Source organism: Astatotilapia calliptera, chromosome 20 (genome assembly GCF_964374335.1).
Source record: "Astatotilapia calliptera chromosome 20, fAstCal68.1, whole genome shotgun sequence".
Classification (NCBI taxonomy): Eukaryota; Metazoa; Chordata; class Actinopteri; order Cichliformes; family Cichlidae; genus Astatotilapia; species Astatotilapia calliptera.
In genome coordinates this window covers 21959898-21986700 of record NC_137441.1, presented here as the reverse complement: position 1 = coordinate 21986700, position 26803 = coordinate 21959898, and the positions used below count along the sequence as shown (strand labels likewise).

General features: G+C 40.7%; 1 protein-coding gene across 1 annotated transcript in view; it reads right to left on the bottom strand.

Moving 5' to 3' along the window:
• The window catches only part of klhdc8b (kelch domain containing 8B), a 264416-nt gene that overhangs the window by 94581 nt on the left and 143032 nt on the right, over positions 1-26803 (bottom strand). The window contains exon 3 of the mRNA XM_026154336.2: positions 1468-1632. Coding sequence (XP_026010121.1) covers positions 1468-1632 — 165 coding nt within the window. The remainder of the gene's footprint in view (positions 1-1467; positions 1633-26803) is intronic.

Sequence of the window (26803 nt, the reverse complement as noted above, 5' to 3'; positions counted from 1 at the left end):
AAGCACAAACCCTTAGTGATCCCTTATGTGTCAGGAGCATGGGAAAAGAGCTGAGATGCATTTTCTCTAAACACTCTGTGGCTTTCAAAACCTAAAACATGCTGCGCCAAAAATTGTCCACCCCAAGTATTCGGTCTCACGGCACAAACAGAGTAATGTAGTGTATGCTGTTAGGTGCCAGGAGGTTGCCATGCAACAACCTCTGGCTTTGCAGATGGCACAACACAGAATAGCCACCTTGTCAGACCAGGTCTCTGCAGTCTATTTACACCTACAGGCCAGTGGACACTCTTTCATTGATGAGGATGTGCACATCCAGGACAGGGAGGAACGCTGGTTTGAGCACAGAGTCAAAGAGACCATTTATGTGAAAAGCGAAAGACCATCTCTGAATCGAGGAGGGGGCCTAAGGCTACATCTTTCACCATCTTAAAATACTGTGATTGCAACCATTCCTCAACTATCTGTGAACGGTACTCATGGCCATTGATGATTGGTCTTTGATCATTGGTTGTTGATCGATGGTCATGCCATTTTGCATATTAATGATCAAGAAACAAACCTCCCAGCCCATTGTTTGGCACTGGTGCCAGTTTCAGTCCTTATGCAAATGTTCTGTTTAAAAGATTGGGGAAACCTGCAGTGAGCGGAGACTGAAGAAGTCACTTGGATGAGTGACGAAATGAACATACAGGCCTAGTATATTAAAATATGAATTTAATAAGAGGTACGTGAAATGATTAACTGTCAATATCAACTAGTGGTATTAAAATATGGATTAAACCTGAAGGTAGAATTTTGGCAAAACAGCAGGTTCAGACATCAGTCTTTGCTGAACCTGCACCTGTTCGCCTGTTCACCTGTTTTATTAGACCTGACATGGTCAGAGCTGCGTTCCCTGCTTACTCATTGTCACAGCTTTCCTTATTAATGTGTTTTTCATACTTCTTCTTTTCTACATCATGCATGATAGGCAGGGTGGTTTGCAAGAGGAAATTCATCTGTTACAAAGTTAAAGTACAGAAGCTTATTTAGTTGATAATGCTAGCTGTGTTTCTGATCTGAGCGTGGTAAAAGCAGACCAGCAGCAGTTTGTCCACAATGTGCATGTGCAAAGCACCAGAAAAATAACTGCTGGCCTCTTGCCCAGCTTCTGTCATTGTAAACAGGAGATAGACACACTCTCACAGACAGACAACTATACTTTGAGACTGATGTAAGAACAGCTTTCAGTAGAAATACCAAATGGTAACACAAGATGGCAGTGATCTAAAGGTTGGGTGCACATATTAAATGACAGTTAAGGAGCTTTAAGACAACGCTGTCTGAGACTAAAAGGAGCGAGATCAGCCTAATGGAGCACCACTGGCAGGAAGTCATGTATTTCTCTACAGCTTTAAGGTAAATGTCAGTATATGCTAACACGCACATGCTAGCAGTATAACATCTGCATGATGTATTTCCTACCCATCACGTAGATTTTGGTTCCTCTTACGAAGGGCGTGGCTCCATACCGCGGTGTGGGCATAGATGTCATTGGGTGCCATTGGTCCTTCTCTGCATCATACACCCTAACCAGGGCCTGTGGTGTTGTGTCTGCACCCATGCCCCCCAGCGCATACACTTTTCCATCTGCAGAGAGAAAAGAGAAAAAAAAGAGCTTATTAAGAGCTTTTTAAAGGATCTCATTACACTCTACTCTTAGTTCAACAGTGTTCAACTGTGGTCAGTATATTTGTTCTCAGCCTTGTTAAGCTAATGTGCAGTGAACTGAGGAAAAAACGCTGCCAACACCTCTCCGAAGGGCCAAGAGCTGCACTCTTTCATCTCGCAATTTCTGCTCTACCTGTCATGATGGCTATCCGTCTCATCCGTCTACAGTTATCCAAACAATCTGCAATATCTATGTCAAAAAACTGCCACACGAACAACTTTTTTCCACAAGGACACACACAAACACTCCTAAATGCTGCAGTGTCATTACAGAAAGGCAAGGGGGAAAGAGAGGGGAAGTGCTGAGCCAGCAAAGAAGGTGCTCCTGGTGATATACTGCAGGAGAAGGGGAAGAAAGGAAGAGGGAAGAGAAAAGAGAACAAAACGTAACAGAACAGAACTGATGAGAGATGGAGATTAACAGCCCATTAGTGCTCTAAGAAGTCGTGACAACTTAAATGTGGAGAAAGAGAGGGGGACAAGACTAGAGGGAACAGAGCAACTCAGTGAGCCAAGCAGATGGTGAACCAAGGAAGCTGTGACTTAAACTGTGAAGAATAGAGCAATAATAAATATGTCACTCAGAATGCTATCCTCACACAGTTCAACACTTAGGACTGACTAAATCCTATTTTACTATTGTACATGGAACAAGTGGGGCAGCAAGAACACTGTCATTGTGCATATCATGTGGCAAGACTGGAGCAAATATATACATATATATAAATATATATATGTATATATATATATATTTCACTCTGACGTTGCAGGGCGTCGTATTGAAAAAAATTAAATGAGTGTTTTACTGCTTTCTCCATACCATTTATTATTAAATATTACTTTGAGCTTGGGTCCTTACAATGAAGGTCAAGGACAAATGCTTCCCCAACCTGGGTACCAATGTCCCTGAAGGTGTAGTATATTGTTGTAAAGTTTGAAGACCATTCATAAAAATATGACATTTTTACTTCTTTTTTTTTTTACTTTTTTAAAATCACTGAAAAATAATAGTAAAGGCAAAAATACATTAAATAAAATAAATGCACACTCACTTGTTTAGGTAAACCTGCAAATATCTAATCAGCCAATTACATGTCACCAACCCCCAGGGCACACAGAACTCAACTTGAACTACAAGCATGTAAAAATGGTCAAGATGACCTTATGAAGTTGAAAAACAGAGCAGATAAATGGGAAAGAATAGTAATTTTTTTGACTTTGAGCATTAGAAGATCATACAGGGTGCAGTTCCTGTCAGCTAAGAACAGGAAACTTTATCTGCTATGCACACATGCTCACCAAAATTGGACAATAGAACATTGAGAAAACTTGTTTAATGAGTCTGTTTGCTGCAACATTTGTGTTAGTGTAAGAATGTGTTGCGAAAAACATGAAAGCATGGATACATCCTGCTTTTTATCAGCAGTTCAGGCTGGTGGTGGTGTAATGTTGTGGGGAATAGTACCTTAGTACCAATTAAGTCTCATAAAGTAAAGCCACAGGCTACCTGTGTATTGTTACTGACCATGTCTCTTTATGACCATAGTGTACCCATCTTTAGATTGTTGTTTCCAACAGGATTTTGAGTCATGTCACAAGGCACAGATCATCTCAAACTGGTTTCTTAAACATGAAAATGAGTTCCCTATGCTGACCAACAGATGATCAAACAGTCACCAGATCTCAATCCAACAAAGCACCTTTGTGATGTAGCAGAACAGGAGATTGGCATCGTGGATGTGCAACTGATGAATCTGCAACAATTGTTTGATGCTATCATGTCAATATGGACCAAAATCTCTGAAGTTTACTTCCAGCACCTTGTTGAATCTATCCCATGAAGATACAAGACCAAGACATTCCCCAGCAGATCTAATCTCTCCAGCAAGTCCTGGGTCTGCCTGAGGCCTGCCTAGGCATGCGTTTGGGCCGGTGCTTAGTGGGGTTGATGGCAGTCAGAGGTGAAGGTTCTGGCCATCTGATCGATGGCTACCAAATAGACTTTTTGTAGTCTCCATTGCATTCCATAAATATAACTTGATACATAATTAATATACTAATAATAATTATAATTTTGGCATGACTTGAATTTTTCTTGTTGAGTATAGCATAAGCAACACAAGACAGTGGCATGTTAGCATGGACCTGACCCATGATAATAATCTTTAGTTGTCTTAAGGAAACTGTTGACTTTTATACACAAATAAACAAAAAACAAGAAGGAAAAAGGGGGAAAAAAACAAAATGAGAGACATATGTGGAAAAAAATTAGCTTTTATGCTGGGCCCATTATTCAGATGGGGATAATGCTCTTCTACTGCCTGGTTGTTTGGTACGCATGGTCCACAACTGAGAACAAGAAGTCTGTGCAGAGGGTAAATTAACACAGCCAAAAAAATCCCTGGCTGCCCTCTGCCACCCCTGGAGACCATCGCCAGATCCTCCTGTCTCAGGAAAACGAGGGCCATCACAGGTGACCCCTTGCACCCCGCCCACCACCTGTTACCTGCTGCCCTCTGGTCGGCACCTCAGGTCAATAGGGTCCCACACCTCCAGCCTCACAAACAGCTTCTTCCCCTGGGCCATTCGCACTGTCAACAAACACTATCCCCACACCCCACCCGTGCCTACCTCTCCAATCTGTGCCATGGTCTGAGTAACCCTCATCACTCAGGCCACTCTGAGCACTTTGCTCTCCATTGTGTGCCTTTCTATTGTTTTGTACACATTCCTCTAGACTTCCTCTAGTTATTTATTCCTGATGTGTTTACTTTTTATTTTTTTACTCCTGCACAGTTCGTGTGGAGTACTCTTAATTTTGTTGTACATGTACAATGACAAAAAAGAGCTATTCTATTCTGTTCTATTCTATGCTATCCTATATACCTACTTCAGCCCTATAAGCACTTAAAAACTTAGAAAGTATTGCTTTGTTCCAATCAATGAAGAAGACAGGTTAATGAAAATGGCACTAGAAGAACTTCAGACCTGTCACTCTGTCAGTATTCACAACATGAGATGCAATCTCCACACTGTCAAAACATAAAGGTTCACCAAGTGAAGGCTAGCAAAGACAAGGAAACGATGAAGTGAATAACAATCTCCAGGAAATGAAGGCTCCTGTGTTTAAGTTTGTGTGCATGTGAGTGCATGTGCTGGATCCTGAATCCCCTTTCTTTTTCTACTAAGTGCTGACACCTCACAGTCTACAATGACAGACAGATGCACACTTCAGAGTGAACAATGTGAAATCATAACCAGTCTTGAAACCATAACTAGTGTTGGTTTCCCTTTGTGAGGGTGCACCTGTGCCTGCGTGTGTGATCACGGCAAAATTCAGTGCTGTTATCAGAAAGACTGGAACATTAGCTAACTGCATGCAGAAAACAAATGTATATTAGATTTTAAGGTGAACTGTGGCCTCAATGACGACTTTCTAAATCCTAAATTGATATTCTATAAAACAGAAAAGAAAAACAAAGAAAAAGAATATTGACAGGATGCTGAATTTCTGATCATTTCTGTGTGCGAGTGCCAAAGGTAAAACAGAAAAGATAACACAGGGAGAAATAACAATCAGGCAGGTGTATGTGTTAGTGTCTGTAAGGGAGCAAAGAATTTTACATGCAGGATGTGTGTAAAGTAATTCAACAGTGCACAAAGAAAATACCTGTCAAACATTCTGTCTGGCTAAATTACTTTCACTTGAGCTTTAACACTTTGCCGCAGCAGCATGATAAGACTTTCCTAGTACAATGAAATCAGAACCTACTTTCCCTGAGATTAAATGTAGGGAAAATCATTAAACATGCACGGAGGAGAGCCTGGATTTGTAATAATTCCCTTTAAACATGCTCTCTGGGGATGGTTTGGTTTTATCAGACAATAAATCAAAGATGCTGTATGCTGCCAGGATTTCACAGCAAATACACCAAATGGGAAAAGACAAAAGATGAAGCCACACTTGAACTATTTTGTATAAATTAGTAGTACTCTGCATTACCTACATTTGAAGTCTTGATTTATCAGGGTAAAAACCCAATGGACTAATGCACTAGGCCCTAATCCAACAATACAAAGTTACGACCAACTGATTCAGTAATTTAACCTATATTGTATCCATTTTAAAGGTGGTATAACGGATAAATCACAGTTCAAAAGAAATCACTAGTGTGGAAAATTCAAATTGGATGAATTAAGTGGCAAGACTAAAAGTCAACACTGAGACAAAAAGCTCAATGCTCTGCACTACACGGAAGCAATGTGTGTTTCCACAGGAACTTTCCCCCAAGGAACGAAAACCTTTTGAGGAACGTTCTCCCTGTGTTTTTAACTAGAAGATCCTGCACCCAAATTAAGAGAGAGGAGTTGTACTTTCAGAAAAAAAATGAATGTGGGGCTTACACGCTCACTGATGGTACAAGTCTACTAGCAGTTTTGATAGGACTGTTCAACGCATCCTTTTTTAAACCTGCAGTCAAACACATGTCACATATGGCAGACAATTTAAATGGAGAATCCCAAGATATTTTACAGATCTAGAACTAAAGTAAGAACTTTGATTCTGCTGTGGAAACCAAAATCACAGTGCACTGGTACAAAAGATGACTACGCACACGACTGTATATAACTCCAAACCAAATGCATTAAAATAAATCTGATCTCTTCACCTGATTTCTGAAGCCAGTGTTCAATAAACTGTACTTAGTTGTTCATAGAACTACATACACTATACTCCTATATAAACTCTCATCCTCCCAACGACCCTGAGAAGGACATTTATGATCTTTTTTTTGTCACTACCCAAAGCCTGTAGGAAAACAGTGAGAATAGAAAGATAATAAGTGACAGTGAAAACTTGAAATACAGGCCATTGGACTTTTAGCTTTTAACACATTTCACTTCTTCAATTTTAGAACAACTGCTGGGAAGTCCCAGTACTGCACCTTTAGTGGGGGCTCTTCCCTTGGAAGTGGCCCTAAGAGTTGTTAACCCACTATGGATCATGAGCCACGGTGTGGGAAAAAAGTTACACTCCTGTCACTGACAGGTCTAACCTCTGTGAGAAATTGCCCCACCCAACCATCATGTGAACTATTCAGATTACCTGAGATGATAGTGGCAGTTTAAATGCCTGAAAAGGGATCTCATGTGCATTCACTTTTACTTTTCTCTCAGACCATCTCTCTTCTCTGTCAAAATTGTAAACACTGGCAAAAAAACTTGACAGAGTGTCCTTTCTCCTTTAAATGCACGCCTACATCTAAGTCTTGTCCTGTTGGGGTGGGTCTCCTATGCTGCGTCATGTGTTTGTGGAGACGGCTTACTGAGTGGTATAGAACAGCGGTCCGCAACCCACCGGGCCTCGGTCCGTGAGTCGTTTGGTACCGGGCCGTGAGAGTTGAGGCTCAGGTGTGAAATGTATGGTTTTCATGGTTTTTATCGTTTTTCAGCGTTATTTTGTTATCGTTTTTATCGTTTACTCGGTTTTCCTGGGTCTTTTCACGTGTGTTATGAATAAATTTTCTTTTTTTCGGTACCAGTACTAGTTTTATTTTGTTGTATTTATCCGCGACACCTTAAAGGCCGGTCCATGAAAATATTGTCGGGCATAAACGGGTCCGTGGCTCAAAAAAGGTTGGGGGCCGCTGGTATAGAACATTCTTGTGATGTGTGTTTTCCACCAGGAATGGCATGTGTGCTCTTGTGTTCTGGCCCAGCTGTACTCAAATTGTGCCCTCTAATTAAGGAAACTGTGGTCTATTCTCTGACCATCACCCCTGGAGACTCCATGGCAACTGCAGCGTACCCTACACACAGTCTTTATGGGGTGGCTGTTTGGCAGGTTGATGCTTGGCGAGCAAAATCTGTCACCACTCAATGCCAGACCAATGAGTCATTACCTGAAGCATCATCAAACACAATGACGTACACAAGTGCAAATATGCCAGTGATGGCAGACATGACACGCTGTGGATGTATGCGAGTTACTGCATTTATGTTTTTATCCTTCTCTTTTGTAATGTACTCAGTGTGCTGCTCTGATTCCTCTTCAGCACAACATCTTTCATCACTCTCTGTCTGTGTCCCTGTCTTGATGATCTCCCGCTGCCTGTCCCTCATCATTATTTTCCTTTGCATTTTTGCTCTTCTCACTGCAACTTTCACTTTACTTTCATCATTTTCCTTTCTTGTCCCCTCATTCGCTTTAATTGACTGTTTCATCCGTCCCCTCTTGGCCTCCCTTTTTCTCCTCTTGCCTATCCTTTTATCATTCACCCTCATCTATTTTTTTCCCCATTACTCCTTATCCATTTGCATCCCCCACTAATGCAGCGTTCAGCCCTGGTATTGGATGCGCTGCCATCATGATAGCACAGAAGGAACAAAATTATAGAAAATATGCAACCGATTTTTTAAATGCTTTTTTTAAACCACCCACTATCATCAGCATGGAGAAAATGGGTTTTAGCTTTGAAGGTTTTTTTTCTTACATCAAAACATGTTTCTGGATTGAAAAAAAGAAGAAACTTTACTTCCTGAGCTTCCTATGTTTTCAGCATGGATGCCAAACTGTAAAACAGACACTGTAGTGTAGTGCTTTCATTTCATGCTTTTTGTTCTTGGTCGACTACACTGAAAACAACACAACCTTAAACAAAACCCTAATATGGATAGTCCTCCGCAGTGTCTACTATCAGACTGTTTTCTAATATCAAAACCCAGTAACAAGATATGGTGAAAACTGAGTTATGCAAACAGGTAAAACTCCATTAACCACCAAAGATAATTGTATCACTATTCCATGCACTCTGTAATTGAAAACTCAGTTCAGTTTGACTTGTGAATTTAATTTGCTCTGTGCCATAAACAGGACATCAACAGAGCCATTAATAATAAGTTGACAAAAAGTTCAACTTTTTCAGGGCTGTGAGTTGAAAACAGATAACAATGTTTTCCACATTGTTATCTGTTTTTACACTGACAGCAAACCATATACCACTCAATGTCTTAAATGCAGCAGAGCTAACAATATAGATATTTTCCATCACATTATCTCTGCTAGTGTTGCTGATCTGTCTTGCAAACAGAAGCTTCTTTCAGCTACTTCCTTATTCACAAGTGGTCGCCACAGCAGATTTTTACACCCTTCCTGATGCAAGCCTCCTGGGGATTTGTGTTTTCTCTCTGGTCTCAATCCAGGGATCTTTTATGTGATAGACAAATGTATTAGACACTACACTACAGAGCCACCATCTGGTATGTTCCTATCTTCTAGCATGATGTCACTCACCATAGTTATGCAAATCATGGCATCCTGCAAAGTTTCCAAAGTTACAGAAAGAAAAATAAAAGTGAAAATACTCAAGATCTCTTACTGAGTGTCACGGTCCGTGGAGATAGACCGTGTGGGAATGTGTGTGTTGGACCCAGACGCGAACACAAGCGAAGATGCAGGAGTGGATTAAACAAAAGCGAGCCTTTTATTATGGCTGATAACAGAACAAACCAGAGCGAGGGCAGTATAAGGGTAATAGTTCAAACAGAAAACCTAAACTGGACATAAACTAAGAAAAAGCTATGGCTGGAGATACGGAACACAGGGGGTGGTAACACAGACGACGCGACACAGACTACATGAAACACAGAGACTAAATACACAAGAGGGATGATCAGGGGAAGTGGCCACACATGGGAACACAGCTGACACAGATAAACATAACAAGACATGGCAGGAGTAAACAACACTGACGGGAGACTGTCAAAGTAAAACAGGAAGTACACAGGTGCAAACAGGAGGAGAGAGAGAGCACGGGCATAGTGGGCTGGGGAAACATGGAATGAAACAAGGAGGGGAGATGAGGGCTCACAGATACATAGAGGGGCACACAGGGGATAAAAGTCACAAGGGGAAGTCAAATAAGGAACACCACAACAGGACAACTTAGGAAACATGGCCTAAATAAGGAACGAAATACAAAAATACAAGAAACTAAGAATACTGGGCCCACATGGCCCAGGACCATGACACTGAGATTTAAGAATACCTGATTTGTTCTAAAGCTTCTCTATATCAAACCAGTTAACAATGAATACTTAGTTCTCCGGTCTTCTTTATCACTTGTAACTGTCATGTTTTGCATGTCTTTCTCCTCAAAGCACAACTCTTAGCACATCCTAATGTAAAGAACTGAGAAAGAACATCTATAATGCAGGATTTTTTGCGGCTCAGGAGGTAGAACATAGAACAGGTCATCTGCTAATTGGATGATTGGTGATTCAGTCCCGGGTTACTCCAGTCTGTTCGACTAAATAAGCTTGTGTAAGATACTGAACCCCAAGTTTCTCCTGATAAAATCCTCAGAAAGTGTCTGTTAAATAAAAGAAAACTGTTAGAGACAGAAAAGGTGTTTGGGTGAATGAGAACCATTGCATAGAGTGTTCAAGCTGAAAAGCAATAATTTATTTTTTCCTATCAGGAATTAATTTTATTTCCCATTCAATAATCCTGTCCATTCACATGGTTTAGTCAAGTTATTGGTTTACATCATCCAGCTTTGCTATTTCTAAAGATGAATAAAGTACATTTTCTCTACATCTTTGTCTCTGAAACTTGTTTTACTGATAACCTATTGGCCTCTCTAGTTCCAGTGAGGTTGGTAGAATTTATATAATCTAAGCAATGATAAAACATCAGGCAAGCTCTCCTGTTTTTAAAAGCTCCCTAAATCCAGACTCAGTCTGGATTAAAGACACTTAATGCCGGGGGGGGGGGGGGGGGGGGGGGGGGGGGGGGGGGGGGGGGAGGAGATGTCAGTGATGTTAAAAGGAAAAGGCCGAGCGAACAAAAATCCAAAAATCCAGAGCAGAAGACATCGAATGCATTTACGTGCTGCTAATCTGCTTTGACAAATAGATTTTGGGGAAAGTGTGGTTATTGCCTGGGCCTCTGATGCTCTTATATGTTCTCTTTTTAAACCACCCTCTTCACCCTGCATGGTAATGCAATACCAAACCACTTTTGTTTTCACTTACAGCGGCAGCAAGTCCAATCTTGTGGATGACGCCAGCACTGACTCTTTTCAGTCTTTCACCATAACTAAAATCTCTGCTACGCTCTTTTTTTCATTTGCACCCATCACTGCTGGTGTTTAGCTAACACTGGGCTTATTGTCACTGTTCTCTGTAGTTTAATTACACTGGTCTGCTTGATGGCTGCCAGCAAGAAGAATGGCACATGTACTGTGTGACATGCTGTGAACACCTGTCTGAATATCAACCAATTTAATGGTTGTTATTACTTGATTTCCCTGAAATAGATATAGCCATCACCTCGTTTTGTGTGATCATGCCATGTTATTGCAAGAGTTTTATTGAACGTAGCATTTCTACTTCGACACAGAAACACAAAATGTCCACATAAGGATGCTTGAGGTGCAGTGTTTACACAAAGAAGATGCCACACATCAGACTATGAGTGGGTAAAAGAGTGTACCCAAAAGTCTTCTATGAAAGATCTTAACAGCCATTTAATAGGATTCACATCATGTTCTCAGTGATGGTCAAAGGGTAGCAGGTGAGTGTTCCAAGAGGACATCCTGAGTATCTTTGCACCTGGGTAAAATAGAAATAGCTTTAGGGTTATTTTGCATTTTTACAAATATATTAAATTAATCCTCTCCATGCCCTCATTCCCTTTTCTTCCTGCCTGGCACCTCAGTGTTCAGCATCTTTTGCACACTATTCCTCCTCTGCCCATATACAAATAATCTCAGCCTTGCCTCTCTAACTTGGTTTCCAACTGCTCAACCTGAGCTGTCTCTCTGATGTACTCATCTCCTCCACTCTGGTCACTACCAATGAAAATCTTAGCATCTTCATTTCTGCCACCTTCAGCTCCAGCTCCTATCTTTTTGTCACTGCCATCATTATCAAACCAAACATCAAAGCAGGTTTCGCTAACATCTTGTAAACCTTCAGCTGTTGATGGCTGACTCGACGTATTTAACCGCATCTACTTTTACTATTTGTGTTCCTTGCATGTTCCCCTTTCCATTTGTCTGACATGAATTCTGTCTCGTTTCTTTCTTCCTTCTTCTCTCCAATGCATTCCTCCACCTCTTCAGGCTCTCTTCCATCTGCTCCCTGCTCTCACTACAGATCACTGCAATCATCAACAGCCACAGCGACTCTCTGACCTTATCTGTCTGCCTGTTCATCACCACTGAAAACAAAAAGGGGCTCAGAGCCCAACCACACACGTCACCACTAATCCTGCTGTCCTCATACATTTCCTGGACCAGTTCACATGCTTCTCTGCCCCTCCTGACTTTCTCATGCACGGTACCACAGTTCCTCTCTTGGCACCCAATCATACGCTTCTTCAAGATCCATAAAAACACCAATAGTGTCTCTATACTTCTCCATCAACACTTTCAAGCAATCATCTGCTGTGTTTTTCTCAGCATGAAGTCATACTGCTGCTCACTGATCATCACCTCTCTCCTTAACCTCACTTTAACAGCTCTGTCCCATACCTTCATGGTATAGCTCATCAACTGCATCCCTCTTGTCACTCGCCATGATTGTGTTAAACATCTGGTCAAAAAAGTCCACTGCCCTCTCCTCTAAACAGCTCCATATCTTCACAGAAATGTCATCCAGCAGTATGTAAATCTCATTCTTGATCTTCTTTAATCCACATATTTGACTTGCCCAAGACTTTACACTGTATGCCAACCTGGTGCAGCCACTTCCCTTTTATCCAGGCCTGGGACTGGCACTAGTAGTCCACTGGCTTGTGGCTCCCAGTGGCTGTTATAATTCACACAAATGCATTAAATTTAAAACTCCTTGAATGCATTTAAATCTAAACATAAATCTAAATCTAACCATGTAGTAACTACTCAGATTTTATCATCAAAAAATATTTTTTAAACTTTGTCTCCTTCACCCTGCTTTGAAAAGATGTTTACAGTTTGCATTGCACACTTCACTTCTCCATTTGGAAGGGATCCTATTTCAGAAGTCTCATGGTGTACAACAGAAACTTCAAGCAGACATTAACAGGGAGCTGACAGGCTAATAAAGGAGGATAATATCGTCATTAACTTCAGTAATGTTTACCATAACTGTTTATGGTCATTTCAAAAAGTATAGAAGGACTGCTAACTAAAAAAGTGCTTACAGGAGTACATATCGCCTGGAAGTCCTCAACGGCACTATAGTCCAAAGGTACTTAACTACCATCCTCAAAAGCTATGTAATAACAGCCTGGCAGCTTATTCTGCTGCTTTGATGCATTAATGAGGGCATCCCCCTTTTATAGGCATTTAAAGGACACTGGACTTTTCCTCTGAGTACTCATCAGTAGCAGATGAATCAGCCTTTCTTCTCTTCCTTCACTCTTCGTTTCTTTCCCTGTTTTGTTTTACACAATGTTGCATGAATAATCCTTTTCTCTTTCTTACCTTCCACATTAGAAGGGATGGGATATCATCGAGATGGTGCCGGGGTGTGTATTAAGTCTTGTAATTGTGTTCACACATAAAGAGATCCATCACCCAATATTCAGATATTATGCACATATTTAATTGCTGTTATCAGTTCCTATCAGTCACATACAATCAGGAGGTACCATGCTCCATGTATTCTCCATATTCACCTCATTCAGTGGAGGTCCCTTTTGCCATACTAATGCTCATGATAATGAGCAGTGTGCTTCTAGGTTAAAGAGCAACAAAAATCCACATTTGGAGGATGGAGAGGTCACAGTCACTCAGTCCAAACAACTGTGGCACACAAATTCGGTTTGAGTTTTGAGTTTCAGCATTTCTCTTGTTTTCACCGGATGCTTTGTTTAGGCTTAAAAAAAATAAGTTAAAAGGAACTAACCCTTTGGTTTAGGCACCAAAAGTACACGATTAGGTTTCCATGTACAGAACAAAGCTTCATTTGCTGGCTAACTTCACATTAATTCTCACACATTTCACATACAATTTATCACACTACTAGTCAAATTCATTGCTGATTACAGTGGATAACATATTTTGTCATTCTGTAATTTGGATTTTAAACTAAATAACTGAGATGTGATCAAAGTGCAAGGGGTTTAATAAATGTATTACATTACCTTTTTAGGAATTACAGGAATTATTTTTATACACATACAACCCCCAATTTTCAGTTGGCTCAAAAGCAGCTGACAGTGATTAATACAATTTTTACTAAATTCGTTGGTACCTGGCACACATATTTTTGCAAATACCAAAATGGTGATTCAAGGGTTGGTATGAAACTGAGTGCCCCACAGCCACATGCTGCCAGACTTATCAGCTAATGCAGACTGACAGACACTCACATGAAGTGGTCAATATTAAAGCTGTATATTGCAACAGTCACAGTGCCCTCTTTAGTGAAGCTAAGAGACGATCAATAGTTTGGTCAAAATGTCCACCTGAGGAAGAAAAGGATCAAAGTGCATTTACTGGATTCAAAGACTCAGCTGATTGTGGAGAAAAGCAGCATAAATAGCACTGGCACAAAAGAAACGGGTTCACATTCACACTGGAGGCAGAACAGAGTGGAAAGCTGCTTCCTTTGAGTTGGCCGTGTTAATGGAGAGAACACAGACCTGCGGGAACAGTTTAAGTGTTGAGTTTATTTTCCCTACACACAGCAGGTGGACTTCACAGAAACAGATTGCAGAGGTGCACAATGGACGACATATAGCACAACCATAAATATAACCTCCAAGCTTGTTTGGTTTTTTAGGGGATTTTTTTTTTTGTTGAAATATGCACTTCAAAAACATGACTTGTTAGATTTGTCAGGATTGAACTGTAGCAGGAAACAAGAGAACAATGCATCACTCTGTCACTTATAATGACAGCTTGAATGATTGCAGATTGTTTCTCTTTGAATGTTTACCTTAAAATGAAAAAGGGCAGTTGGAGACCAACAAATCATCCAAGTAACACAAATTCTATCTTTCAAAATATGGAATCCATTTATCTGGTGTAGTTACAGGTTACAATGAAATTATCATTTACACCAAAAAATGAAGTGCTGTAATAACTTTTAAATAACCTTACATATTGCCAGCTGTGTAATGCGCACACCGCATATCCCCGCAAGCAGATGAGAATAAAATACACCCGTGTGACATTCGTGCATGATGATGTTTGCTGTGCAGTGTTAGCCTGACTGAGAGCCGCCTCTCTGTGCATGACCATCAAAGTCTACTTTGATGTCTGATGTTGAAATACAGAGCGCGGGGGCAGATGTTTGTCCATCAGCTATGAACTGTAATGTGCTGCAGGTCACCTCAGAAATAGTTCACTAACATAAAGGAAGTTGGAATTGAGGTAAACAGCTGCAGAGTCATTGCAGAGATTCATTAACATAAGGCTGACTTGTATTGATTTTCTTTTTTTTTTTGGGGGGGGGGGGGGGGGGTTGCATTCGGGAGGACTGAGAGGGTGAGAGGGTCAAACCCACCTCAACTTCTGTGTCTCTGTGGTTCTGTAACTATGACACTCACTTCCTCCATTGCTCCTGGTAGAATAATTTTGAAGCACAATACATCACATGCAGAATTGTGCATGTCTCATAGGAGGCCAGTCTGTTTGAGACTCAGAGACAACACTGCTGATGGCTGTCATTCTTTCTAAATGGAAATAAATATTTTCATCATTAACAGTTGTTTTGTATTTAAATTCTTCAGGTTCTGTAACAGAAAATGAATAATGAAATAGAAATTCTGTACATGAGCAAAATATTAATGTTGATTTATTCAGCTCATAAACCAAAGCATATTTCTCTTGTGATTGTGCAGTGGCAACTTTTGACAGTAATAGTCAGAACAATCTGGACTTTGTCTGTGATTCTCACAGTGGAATTACTTTTATAATTACACAGCAGCTGGTTCAGTATTATTATTTGCTTCATAGACCCTGCAGTTCCAAAGACACAAAGCCAAAACTAGATGTGTTTTCGGGGCGATCGTGGCTCAAGAGTTGGGAGTTCGCCTTGTAATCGGAAGGTTGCCGGTTCGAGCCCTGGTTGCCGGTTCGAGCCCTGACTCGGACAGTCTCGGTTGTTGTGTCCTTGGGCAAGACACTTCACCCGTTGCCTACTGGTGGTGGTCAGAGGGCCCGGTGGCGCCAGTGTCCGGCAGCCTCGCCTCTGTCAGTGCGCCCCAGGGTGGCTGTGGCTACAATGTAGCTTGCCATCACCAGTGTGTGAATGTGTGTGTGACTGGGTGGATGACTGGATATGTAAAGCGCTTTGGGGTCCTTAGGGACTAGTAAAAAGCGCTATATAAATACAGGCCATATAAATACAGGCCATGTGTTGCCTTGTAAGGAAGTGACCACAGGTCAGAGTGTGGGAGAACACCGAAGGTTTGGTGTGAACAACTTCCAAAAATAGACCAGCCTACTGATACAGATAGTTTCATCTTAGTTTCCACTAACAGAACGTGGGAGACAACATCAGTCACCTTCCACTACTAGGAGGCAGAATCAATACAAATACAGTTTTAATCAGTCCTTATTGAACAGAGAAGTTCCCCAATGAATAAAAAAACCAGCATCAACATTTCAGCAAATCCCCAACATCTGAGTATGAATTAGGAGTATTTTAACTGTGAAGTTATTTGAGTTTAAAAAATGGTTTATCAACTATGAGAGTAAATACAATACTTTTTTGTATGTACTAGGATGTATTAGGAATATTCCACTAACTATGACAACTGTATACAGCAAATAAATAAATTCTTGAAATTTCTATTTCTATTTTCTATAGTTCAGGCATGCCAATTCTTATTTAGTCTTATGCTCTCACACTGCCCGAACAAACATCTCAAAGCCTTTCCTTTATTTTTTTTTAAAAAAGGAGGTTTTACTACATTAAGGATTCACCGTGCATTTCCACATCCCAGCATCAATCCTGGCAAACAAAGGGTGCAAAAGACAGCCAGTATGGTTAGATTAAAAATGAACACATAATTCATGACTGAACTTATCTCCAGGTGAGTCCTTTGCACAGCAGAGGAACTCCATCACAATTCCAGCTAATTTGGTCTAACACACACACATGAAATTTTTTTTCTCCTTAATTACACTGCAGCACCTCTCTCTCTAGGCTTTAAAAATTCTGCTGACCCAAATTATTAATGCTGCTCAAAAAACTGTATTTAGTCTATTTACACAGCTGCACCTGCACCCTAAAATTCAAGCTGGCTCTGGAAACAAGAGGTCAAGAGCCTTTCCCTCTTAGTGCCATTTCTCTCAGCTGACATTTAAAAACCTTGTTGAAATAAATGAATCAGACTACAGTACTGCACCTGCTAGCACTCCAAAAATAGTCACTGTGCCACTAAGGAAGGGATTGGAAATCATAATTGCAGTATCTGCCTGTGGCACGAGGCTCATTAAGTCAGGTTCCCATATAACCACTCTGGTTATATGGGAACCTGGCAGCAGCAAGCCTGTGTGGTTTTTGCACTTCAGACTGTGATTTAGGAAATCAGACACTCAGGAAATTAGCTTTTGATCTGAAGGCCAGTCCAAAAAACGTCAATTTTAGTTCAGTGTGAGACAGAGTAGAGATCATATTAGATGTGACAGGAGTCAAAGAGTCCGAGCAGGCTATGTAAATCATTGCCACTGTGACAAAGAAACTGCAGCAGCTACCAAAAGAGCCGTACCTGAGGTTTTGTAATTACTTGGTTTAGAGGTACTCTTTTTGCCTGATTGAAGTTCATTTTTATGTTGGTACTTTTTACAGATTAGCAGGCAAAGCAATCACACACACGATGCTGCAATCACATTCACTTTGGCTCTCAAGGCTCTAGCATCACTAGAGGGACTTAATTGACTTTAGGCGCGCCTCAACACTACCGTTGCAGTTCTTTCTTTTTAAATGGACTGTAAAATTATAGCAATCAATTGAAAATGTCATCAGTAAATGGCAGGAACCTTTAGCATTGGATAGAAGAGTGTAATCATTCTGTCACCTCTGTTTTCAAGTGGACATGATGTAAAACTCTTCGGATGTTCAATATCCAATAATCACGTCAGCTGCAGAAAGTAGCCTAATGATCGGATGCTGCACTCCTCTAATAATGACATTTAGCTCCTACTGAATAATTTCCATTTCCTCTTTCAAAGGCTTCTTTGCATCTGCTTAAAGGCAGAGTTAATGTTAGGGTCATTCACAGACTGTATATAAAGGATAGACACAACCACTGTGATGTCCGTTGTTAGTTTCTGCATCCAAAGTAATGAAAAAGTAAAGTGTTATCAGCTAACACTAGCAAGTTTGGTTAGTAAGATACAGACATAAACTTTGTACAGGTGTAATACAAGTAATACGCTAATAATACTCTAATAAAACTCAGTACGGGGTACATACTGTAACTGTACCACAAAGTAGGCTGATAATTCCCCAAAGGACATCAAAAGCACGAGGCTAAACTGAGGCTAAACAGACCTTAAAGGCCGGTCTGTGAAAATATTGTCGGGCATAAACGGGTCCGTGGCGCAAAAAAGGTTGGGGATCGCTGATTTAGATCATACAGCGCAGCCTGTGCAAGTGGCTGTTACCAGCATTTATGTTAACAAGAATTTGTAGTTACATTTCCAGGGAGCTGCCTTTCAGTTTGCAGCGTATAGTTTGACAGAAGGGTCAGAATTAAAAAGCCACTGTGGATGAGGGCCAGCCAAGATGGTAGAAAAGAACATTGTAGATGTTTATGTTTAAAACTGCTCTTTAATCTTCTGAAGAAGAGTAAGGGTCCACAGCCAAACCAACAACTCTGAGAGACTCGTTGGCACAGTAAGACCCAGCATGAGTCAGAGTGTGACGGTGCATGAATTAAGCTGAATAAACTGAAACAAGTCAAGCTCAGTACATGATTGAGTACAAGAAAAGTAGACTGGACAGGGTTGAAAGTGGCACAAAACAATGCTTCTTGATGTTTTCTGCAGATACAAGCAGAATGCCACCCTCTGTTGGAGAAAGGAACAGTTTTATATACAATGCAGTGCAGTACACCAGCCTCTAATAAGTCGTTTTGTTTGTCATTTTGTGTCAATTTTGTTTAAAAAAAAAAAGTAAAAGTGGCCCGTCACACTGCGGGACTCTGACTTGAACCATGGCCATGGAATAAAAAGAAGCTTTTTATTCTTATTGATTTTAAACCCATTTTGAATTCACAATGAAGCCTCAGCAGCAGACATCGATCTCAGCTGACAAGTGATAAAGTGCTTGTCATCAAGGAAAAAATGGGTTATATTGATATTTGATAGTGTCTTCTTTCCATAGATACACCCACCCACCCACATATGAGGATTAAGTTCCTCTGTGTCCCAGTTCTTGCCCGTGTGCTGTGATATTACTTCAGCCCTCATGCTGTATGTACTGTAAAGGCTGCGTACTTGGAAGTAACTGGAAAATGCTCAACAAGGACATTAAATTCATCTTAATCTCCACAAAAGCAAGGCACTGGGATCTTTGCTTGGTGTGGGTAAAAGCAATTTGAATTACATTTAAAAGCAGTCAAAACAGAATTTTAGAGTTAACTGATTGTTTTTAGGAACCAGCAGAAAATGTATTGGTTGAGACTAGGAGAAATCTGTGCATATTTTATTTCTAAAGCTATAGTGTATTAAATCTCACCACTAGATTGCAGCCATTGAGCAATTTTAGCCTTCAAATGCATAATATGGCCGTCTTTCATTTGTAGTGAGTGTATGTTATCCGTCGAATTTCTAACGAGCTTGAAAAGAAAAGCGTCTGAACTTCTTTAAGTCAACATGACAGCAATGTCAATATGCCTGATGTCCATGTCTGTTTCTAAACTTTTCTTTTGGTAAGCGGACTCGAACACTTAGCCAACAAACTCTCCAAAGATATGGGAATGTAATCAAATTGTTGATCAGAGTGAAAGTGTGATTTGTATGAGACTCTAGCCAAACATTAGCTGGCATAATGATAGCTTATAAATAGCCATTGTTATTTATTCAACTCAATGTTAGCTGTATGAAGAAGGGAGGGTCACATGTCTAATCTAGCAAGTGTTAGAAGTGTTAGAGTCCTAAACTTCAGTTCAGGACATGGGGACTGAGGTGGAAATGAAGGAGGAGAGAAAGAGCAGTGGCAAGAGGATGAGTGGTGAAAGCCAAAATATGCATGTACAAAAGTTAAATGGTAATATATAGTTTGAAAGAGTTATTTATGTTCTTGAAAGTAAAAGTACAACATATGTGTCCAGTCTTTAGCCACATACATCACGCATTTAGGTGACCATGAATCCTCCTTTAGTTATGCTGCAGTAGGTGTAGGCAGCCGGGGGATTCCCATGATGCACTGAGTATTTCTTCTTCAATCACCTTTGTAACTCACTATGTGTTAATAGACCTCTCTCCATTGAATCGTATTTGTTATTAATCCACCAACCAGCACCTAGTCCTGTGTGTTTTTAATGCATTCATTCAAGTTTGTGAGACTATATTTGTGTCCAGAAAGAGACTGTATAATGACTCAATTTCAGTTTAATTCTACCAAATCACAACAACAGGCACTGATGACTCGACACACCAGCCAGGGCAGTGTAAGAGTCATGTTTTGGAGACCTACAAAGTCTGCATAAGGAGGATTGGGAGCGAGTGGTAGTAGGTTTATCAGTCAGGAGCCGATGGTAAAAGTCCTATTTGGACTTTTTGCACTTGGTTTCACATTTTTCCTCTTGCTGCTGAGGTTCACACATGAAAAATTAATCGTGTGGGCGTATGCATTAAACACAGTTTAATTAGAGTTAGGAAAAGATATGAAAATATGCCAGTTCCCACACTTAGAATACACACTGCAAAATGATAAGTTGTAAGTGACATCCCCGTCTAAATGTTGCCAGAACCTGATGCATCAAAGAAAACTTTTTGTTTTTTTCATTTCATTTCATATTGCTTGTAAGAGCTGCCGTCGGCTCTTACAAGCAATATTTAGAGAACAGCCTGAACAAACCAAAACCCTACACCGAGGTCACTGCCAAACCCTGTAATTACATTCTGACATTGCCTTTCCGTGCTTTCATTAAAGCACTTTTCCATTTGGTTGGATATCTGCAGGTGCAGCTATTTTTTTGTATTTTTTTTCCCCAGTCCACTCTTGCTGCTTCCCTCTGCATGCTGTTCTAATCAGGTTTCCCATAAAGCCACTGTTGAAATGATTGGGAGCAACTGTAATGAGTGCCTCTGTTTGTTAACTGCTGTTTTAATTTGAGAGCCTTGTACAAAGCAGAGCGTAATATATTCTGTCTGTGTATCAAGGAGCAGAACAAGGACAGGTATTGTCAAGCAACACAAGACTGAATAAAGGTATGCTTTGCATTGAGCATATTGTTCCTTCCACACAAACAATTTAAGTGTTTTGTAAACCAATGTTTCCTGTTAAATGAGTTGGAATAAAAGCTAAAAGCCCAATTTTTACTTACTGGCAATTCATGCACTTAAGCATAATGAAAGATTTGACCTTAATGGTGTTTTAAATTCCACAAAATCAAAGCATCCAGCAGGTGAAGAAAAAACTGCTCTCCACATTAAATGGAATCCTCACGTGAAGAGGATATGAAAGAGCAGTTTGAGTGAGTGAGTCTCGCTGAGCTAATTTGTGTGCGCTGCGTGGACGCATACATGTCAATAAGACACAGAAAGTGTGTTTCTGTGCAGTGATGATGATGAGATACAAAGACAAGCCAGCTGCGATGCTGCGCAGGCATGTCATTATTTGTCAAACCCAAGGTAGCGGACAGTAACCTAAAGTGACAGGTTGGTGAAGCATGGCGCAGGCTACAGCAGAGATGGCACTCTTCATCTTCCTCTTTTTTCTTTCCTGTCTCGCTCTCATTGACACGGCCATAATCATGTGCACTCCTTCCCCCCTGCCTCCTTCTCTTTCTTCCTCTCATATGCAGAGACTCTCCAGTTTCTCTGATCTGCACCGTTCTGCATATGTGACAGCAGCGTTTGTGTTGTTGCCTGAGCAGAGCTGATGACAGGGCAGTGAGACAGCGAGCCACAGCAGCAGGCTTTGCTTGGCGCGGTGCAAGCGTGGTGACAAAGAAACATCATTACCCATCATCCTGCGGGTGTCAACACTGGCACAAACAGGATGCGACAGCACGTCACCTTTGACTACAAAACAAACAGCGGCTGTGTGTATAAATACCCCTCTGAGGGTTCCTGAAATTGTTTGCAGTGTTGTGCTGGGAATCACACAATGAGCTCGATGACAACAATATCAGATACATTAACACATCTACACAGTTACTGACACAAGTGTGTAGGCTACACAGTTATAGATAAAATAATAAAGTAAAAATGATTCATCCATGCAGATATATTTGGACCTATGAAAATAATTGTCTGTTAATTTTAGCATGATTATCTAGACTTTTAACTTTCATTGTGATAGTGTCACGGGCTGGGTCTGTGACCAGCATTTTGTGTTTCTGTATTGTTGACTTATGTTTTTACTGAAGATATGTTTAGTTCTTGTGGCTTCTATTATTTGGATAGGTTTGAGGTTCTATGTACATGATATTGTTTTGTTAGATTCATCTACTTCTCTTAAGCCCCTAAGTGGCTTGGTCTTTAGTTCTGTTTTATGAGGTCACTTTGTGTCATCACCTTCTGTGTTTAGCTTATCCTGTTGGTTCATGTTTCATGTCTGTGTGGTTCATGTTTGTCAAGCTCATGTCATGTATGCATCCTGTCATGTTTCCTCTTTATTTTGAAGGGTTTTGTTTCATGTGCTGTGTTTAGTGTACACTTCCCCCGTTGTGTCATTATGTACATTTGTGTCAGCTGTGTCAGTCTTAGTCTTTGTATTCATAGTTATAGTTTTCTTCGTCATCGTCTTCTGCGTTTTCATAGTTGTATAACAGTATTAGTTTCCCAGTGAAGTTCTAGTTCTGCTTCGCCACAGTGCTTTTTGCCTTGTTTGGACTCAATGACATCAGCCATAATAACGGCTCACTTTTTGTTTAAATTCAGTTTTTTCTCCTCGCCTGTGTCCGCACCTGGGTCCTCACTCAGTCACACACGGTCTGCCCCCGCAAGCTGTGACAGATAAGAGATAACAGGAAAGCTGGGGAGAGAGAACTGGGGAAGGCACACAAAATAGTCTGACGGCTGATTTAAACCTAGGCCCTCCGCCTTATGGCATTGAGGGCACCCCCCCTCAACTAAGTGAAATATATCAGCACCATAAGCCAGGCATTATGTCTGTGAAGGTTCTCAGTCATCCAGGTCATTGTAGTCTAAGGAGCTTGAAAAGAAAAGTGTCTGGATGGACAAGGACACTTAAAGAAGTGCAGAAGCCAGGCATTGTTTCTGAGAACAGCTCAGGTAAAACAGCTAAAAGGGCTAACAATAAGTTAAAAACAAAGTTATACTTCACAGATAATGATTTCTCCTCTGCAGTCATTGGTTTTAGTTCCACTGCTAAATTATTCAGTTTCAGTTTTGATAGAAAGCTCTCGTGTGGGCTAGTATGTCAGCGCTGTGCCCATATTGGCCAATTAGTTTTGGGGTTTTTTTTTTGACAGATCATGTAAATTTAAAAGGTACGAGAGCTTAAAGTATTACCTCCTGCTCCCCTTCTTGGAACTCAATAATATTACAGGCTTATAGGCCTGCATATGATACAGGCTCATCAAAAACTTATGTTGAGAAAAAGGGGTGATCCAATACAATAAGCAAAAAGCAGATTTGATCCAGATGCTAACAAAGCTAGCATTATGGGCTTATTCATATATCACTTTGCAAAAGTGAAGGAAACCAACCATCAAACAAAATTAGAGTAGAAAAGTCATTTGAGATGAAAATATTAGCACTTTTCACAACTTTATCCTAAAGCAGTAGACTAGATACAGTGGGGCAAAAAAGTATTTAGTCAGCCACCGATTGTGCAAGTTCCCCCACTTAAAATGATGACAGAGGTCAGTAATTTGCACCAGAGGTACACTTCAACTGTGAGAGACAGAATGTGAAAAAATAATCCATGAATCCACATGGTAGGATTTGTAAAGAATTTATTCGTAAATCAGGGTGGAAAATAAGTATTTGGTCACCTCAAACAAGGAAAATCTCTGGCTCTCACAGACCTGTAACGTCTTCTGTAAGAAGCTTTTCTGTCCCCCACTCGTTACCTGTATGAATGGCACCTGTTTGAACTCATCATCTGTATAAAAGACACCTGTCCACAGCCTCAAACAGTCAGGCTCCAAACTCCGCCATGGCCAAGACCAAAGAGCTTTCGAAGGACACCAGGAAAAGTATTGTAGACCTGCGCCAGACTGGGAAGAGTGAATCTACAATAGGCAAGCAGCTTGGTGTGAAAAAATCAACTGTGGGAGCAATCATCAGAAAATGGAAGACATACAAGACCACTGATAATCTCCCTCGATCTGGGGCTCCACGCAAGATCTCATCCCGTGGGGTCAAAATGATCATGAGAACGGTGAGCAAAGATCCCAGAACCACACGGGGGGACCTGGTGAATGACCTGCAGAGAGCTGGGACCAAAGTAACAAAGGTCACCATCAGTAACACACTACAACGGCAGGGAATCAAATCCCGCAGTGCCAGACGTGTTCCGCTGCTGAAGCCAGTGCATGTCCAGGCCCGTCTGAAGTTTGCCAGAGAGCACATGGATGATACAGCAGAGGATTGGGAGAATGTCATGTGGTCAGATGGAACCAAAGTAGAACTTTTTGGTATAAACTCAACTCGTCGTGTTTGGAGGAAGAAGAATACTGAGTTGCATCCCAAGAACACCATACCTACTGTGAAGCATGGGGGTGGAAACATCATGCTATGGGGCTGTTTTTCTGCCAAGGGGACAGGACGACTGATCCGTGTTAAGGACAGAATGAATGGGGCCATGTATCGTGAGATTTTGAGCCAAAACCTCCTTCCATCAGTGAGAACTTTGAAGATGAAACGAGGCTGGGTCTTCCAACATGACAATGATCCAAAACACACCGCCCGGGCAACAAAGGAGTGGCTCCGTAAGAAGCATTTGAAAGTCCTGGAGTGGCCTAGCCAGTCTCCAGACCTCAACCCCATAGAAAATCTGTGGCGGGAGTTGAAAGTCCGTGTTGCTCGGCGACAGCCCCAAAACATCACTGCTCTCGAGAAGATCTGCATGGAGGAATGGGCCAAAATACCAGCTACTGTGTGTGCAAACCTGGTAAAGACCTATAGTAAACGTTTGACCTCTGTTATTGCCAACAAAGGTTATGTTACAAAGTATTGAGTTGTATTTTTGTTATTGACCAAATACTTATTTTCCACCCTGATTTACGAATAAATTCTTTACAAATCCTACCATGTGGATTCATGGATTTTTTTTTCACATTCTGTCTCTCACAGTTGAAGTGTACCTCTGGTGCAAATTACTGACCTCTGTCATCATTTTAAGTGGGGGAACTTGCACAATCGGTGGCTGACTAAATACTTTTTTGCCCCACTGTATAATTATCAGAGCATCTGGCTATAGAGCTAGACAAGTGGTTTCATCGTGCCACTTCTGATGTGACAGATAAAATAGCAAACCATCTCCAAGATATGACAGCGCACAGCACCATAATTCAAAAATATATCAGCTGCCAATAAGCACTCCGGCTCCCACAGTGTGGTTGTGTTAGCCACAGTATATTTTGTTAGTGAAGACGGTCAGAGAACCGTAGTTCACAGAAAACCCCTGATTCACTGCTTTCACCCACTACTCAGATGTGAGTCACACTCAAGTGACTCAGGAAAACAGTCATTTGGAATGCAGACGCTTTCTCGCACACATTTTTGTGACTGCCAGTCAAATTAATTTGATCAAAAAAAGGCTTCTGAGGAAAGGAAATTGAAGGATCTGCGATAATTACTCATGTTCTGGTTTCCTCTATAACTTTTAAACATGCTGAACTTGTCAGTAACACCAGGCTCTTAAAACTGCTACTCTTTGCAGTTTCACCTGTAACTTGCCAATACGTCCCATTTAGTGCGTTAATATTCTACTGTGCCTGACAGTGTTGCTGCTCCTGTGGTGTGCTATGGACTGTGTAATCCCTAACAAGATTGTTAGCTAATGTTCCGCTGAGGATTTCACTGAAGTAACTCTGCGCAACTGGTACAGCAGAGAATATCCAGACAGATACCTGTGGTTCTCTCAAACCACAGAAGCTGCTGAACAGCCTGCAAATACACCGAGAAACAAACAGTGAGCATATAAAAATGCTGTTCACAGTAACAGTGAGGTAGAATAGCAAGATTTAGCAGCTCTTTAATGTTTATCACACTGCACGTCTGTTGGAAAACAAGCAGTTCGAGGTCTTCTCGTTTAAAGGCCTCGCCACAGTATTTCTAACTTAAACAGCAAAAAATTAAATATGTGTTTGCAAACAAAATTCCATGTGGTACATATAACTAAGCAGTTAAAATGGCTCTCAGTGGTATTTATTTAAAGTCTTAATTAATTTCCTCTTTCCATGATCTGAATACTAAGGCTGGGCTTTTATGCAAATGTAGAGTAGTGAAGTTCTTCCTACTCAAAACTTACCACCATGCATATATGATTGGAATTTATTTATGCATTAAAATGAATGCAAATTGTATATGTAACATTGGAATAGTGTGAGGTGTAAGGTTTGAAATACTTTTTTTGTACAACCTTGTATGCCAACATGTAGCCATATGTTTTCCCTTTGCCTGCCTGCAGAGTACAAAGAATTGAAAATTCTGTTTGATTCCATGTCGTGTCTTACATGTTTTGCTTCAGTGTGTATTTTTCACCAAGTACTGTTTATGTCAAAGATAAATTCAGTTTTTATGATTTATCAACTTTTGGATTTTAAGCATTTGCAAAGTTTTCTGCTGAAGTCAAAACATTTTTGACTAATGATCTCATGACAATGACGGCAAACTAGCATTTAATTCAATTCAGTTTTATTTATATAGCAAGAAATCACAAAAAAAAAAAACAGTTGCTAAAGGTGCTTTATATTTTAAGGTAAGGTAAGGTCCTTCAT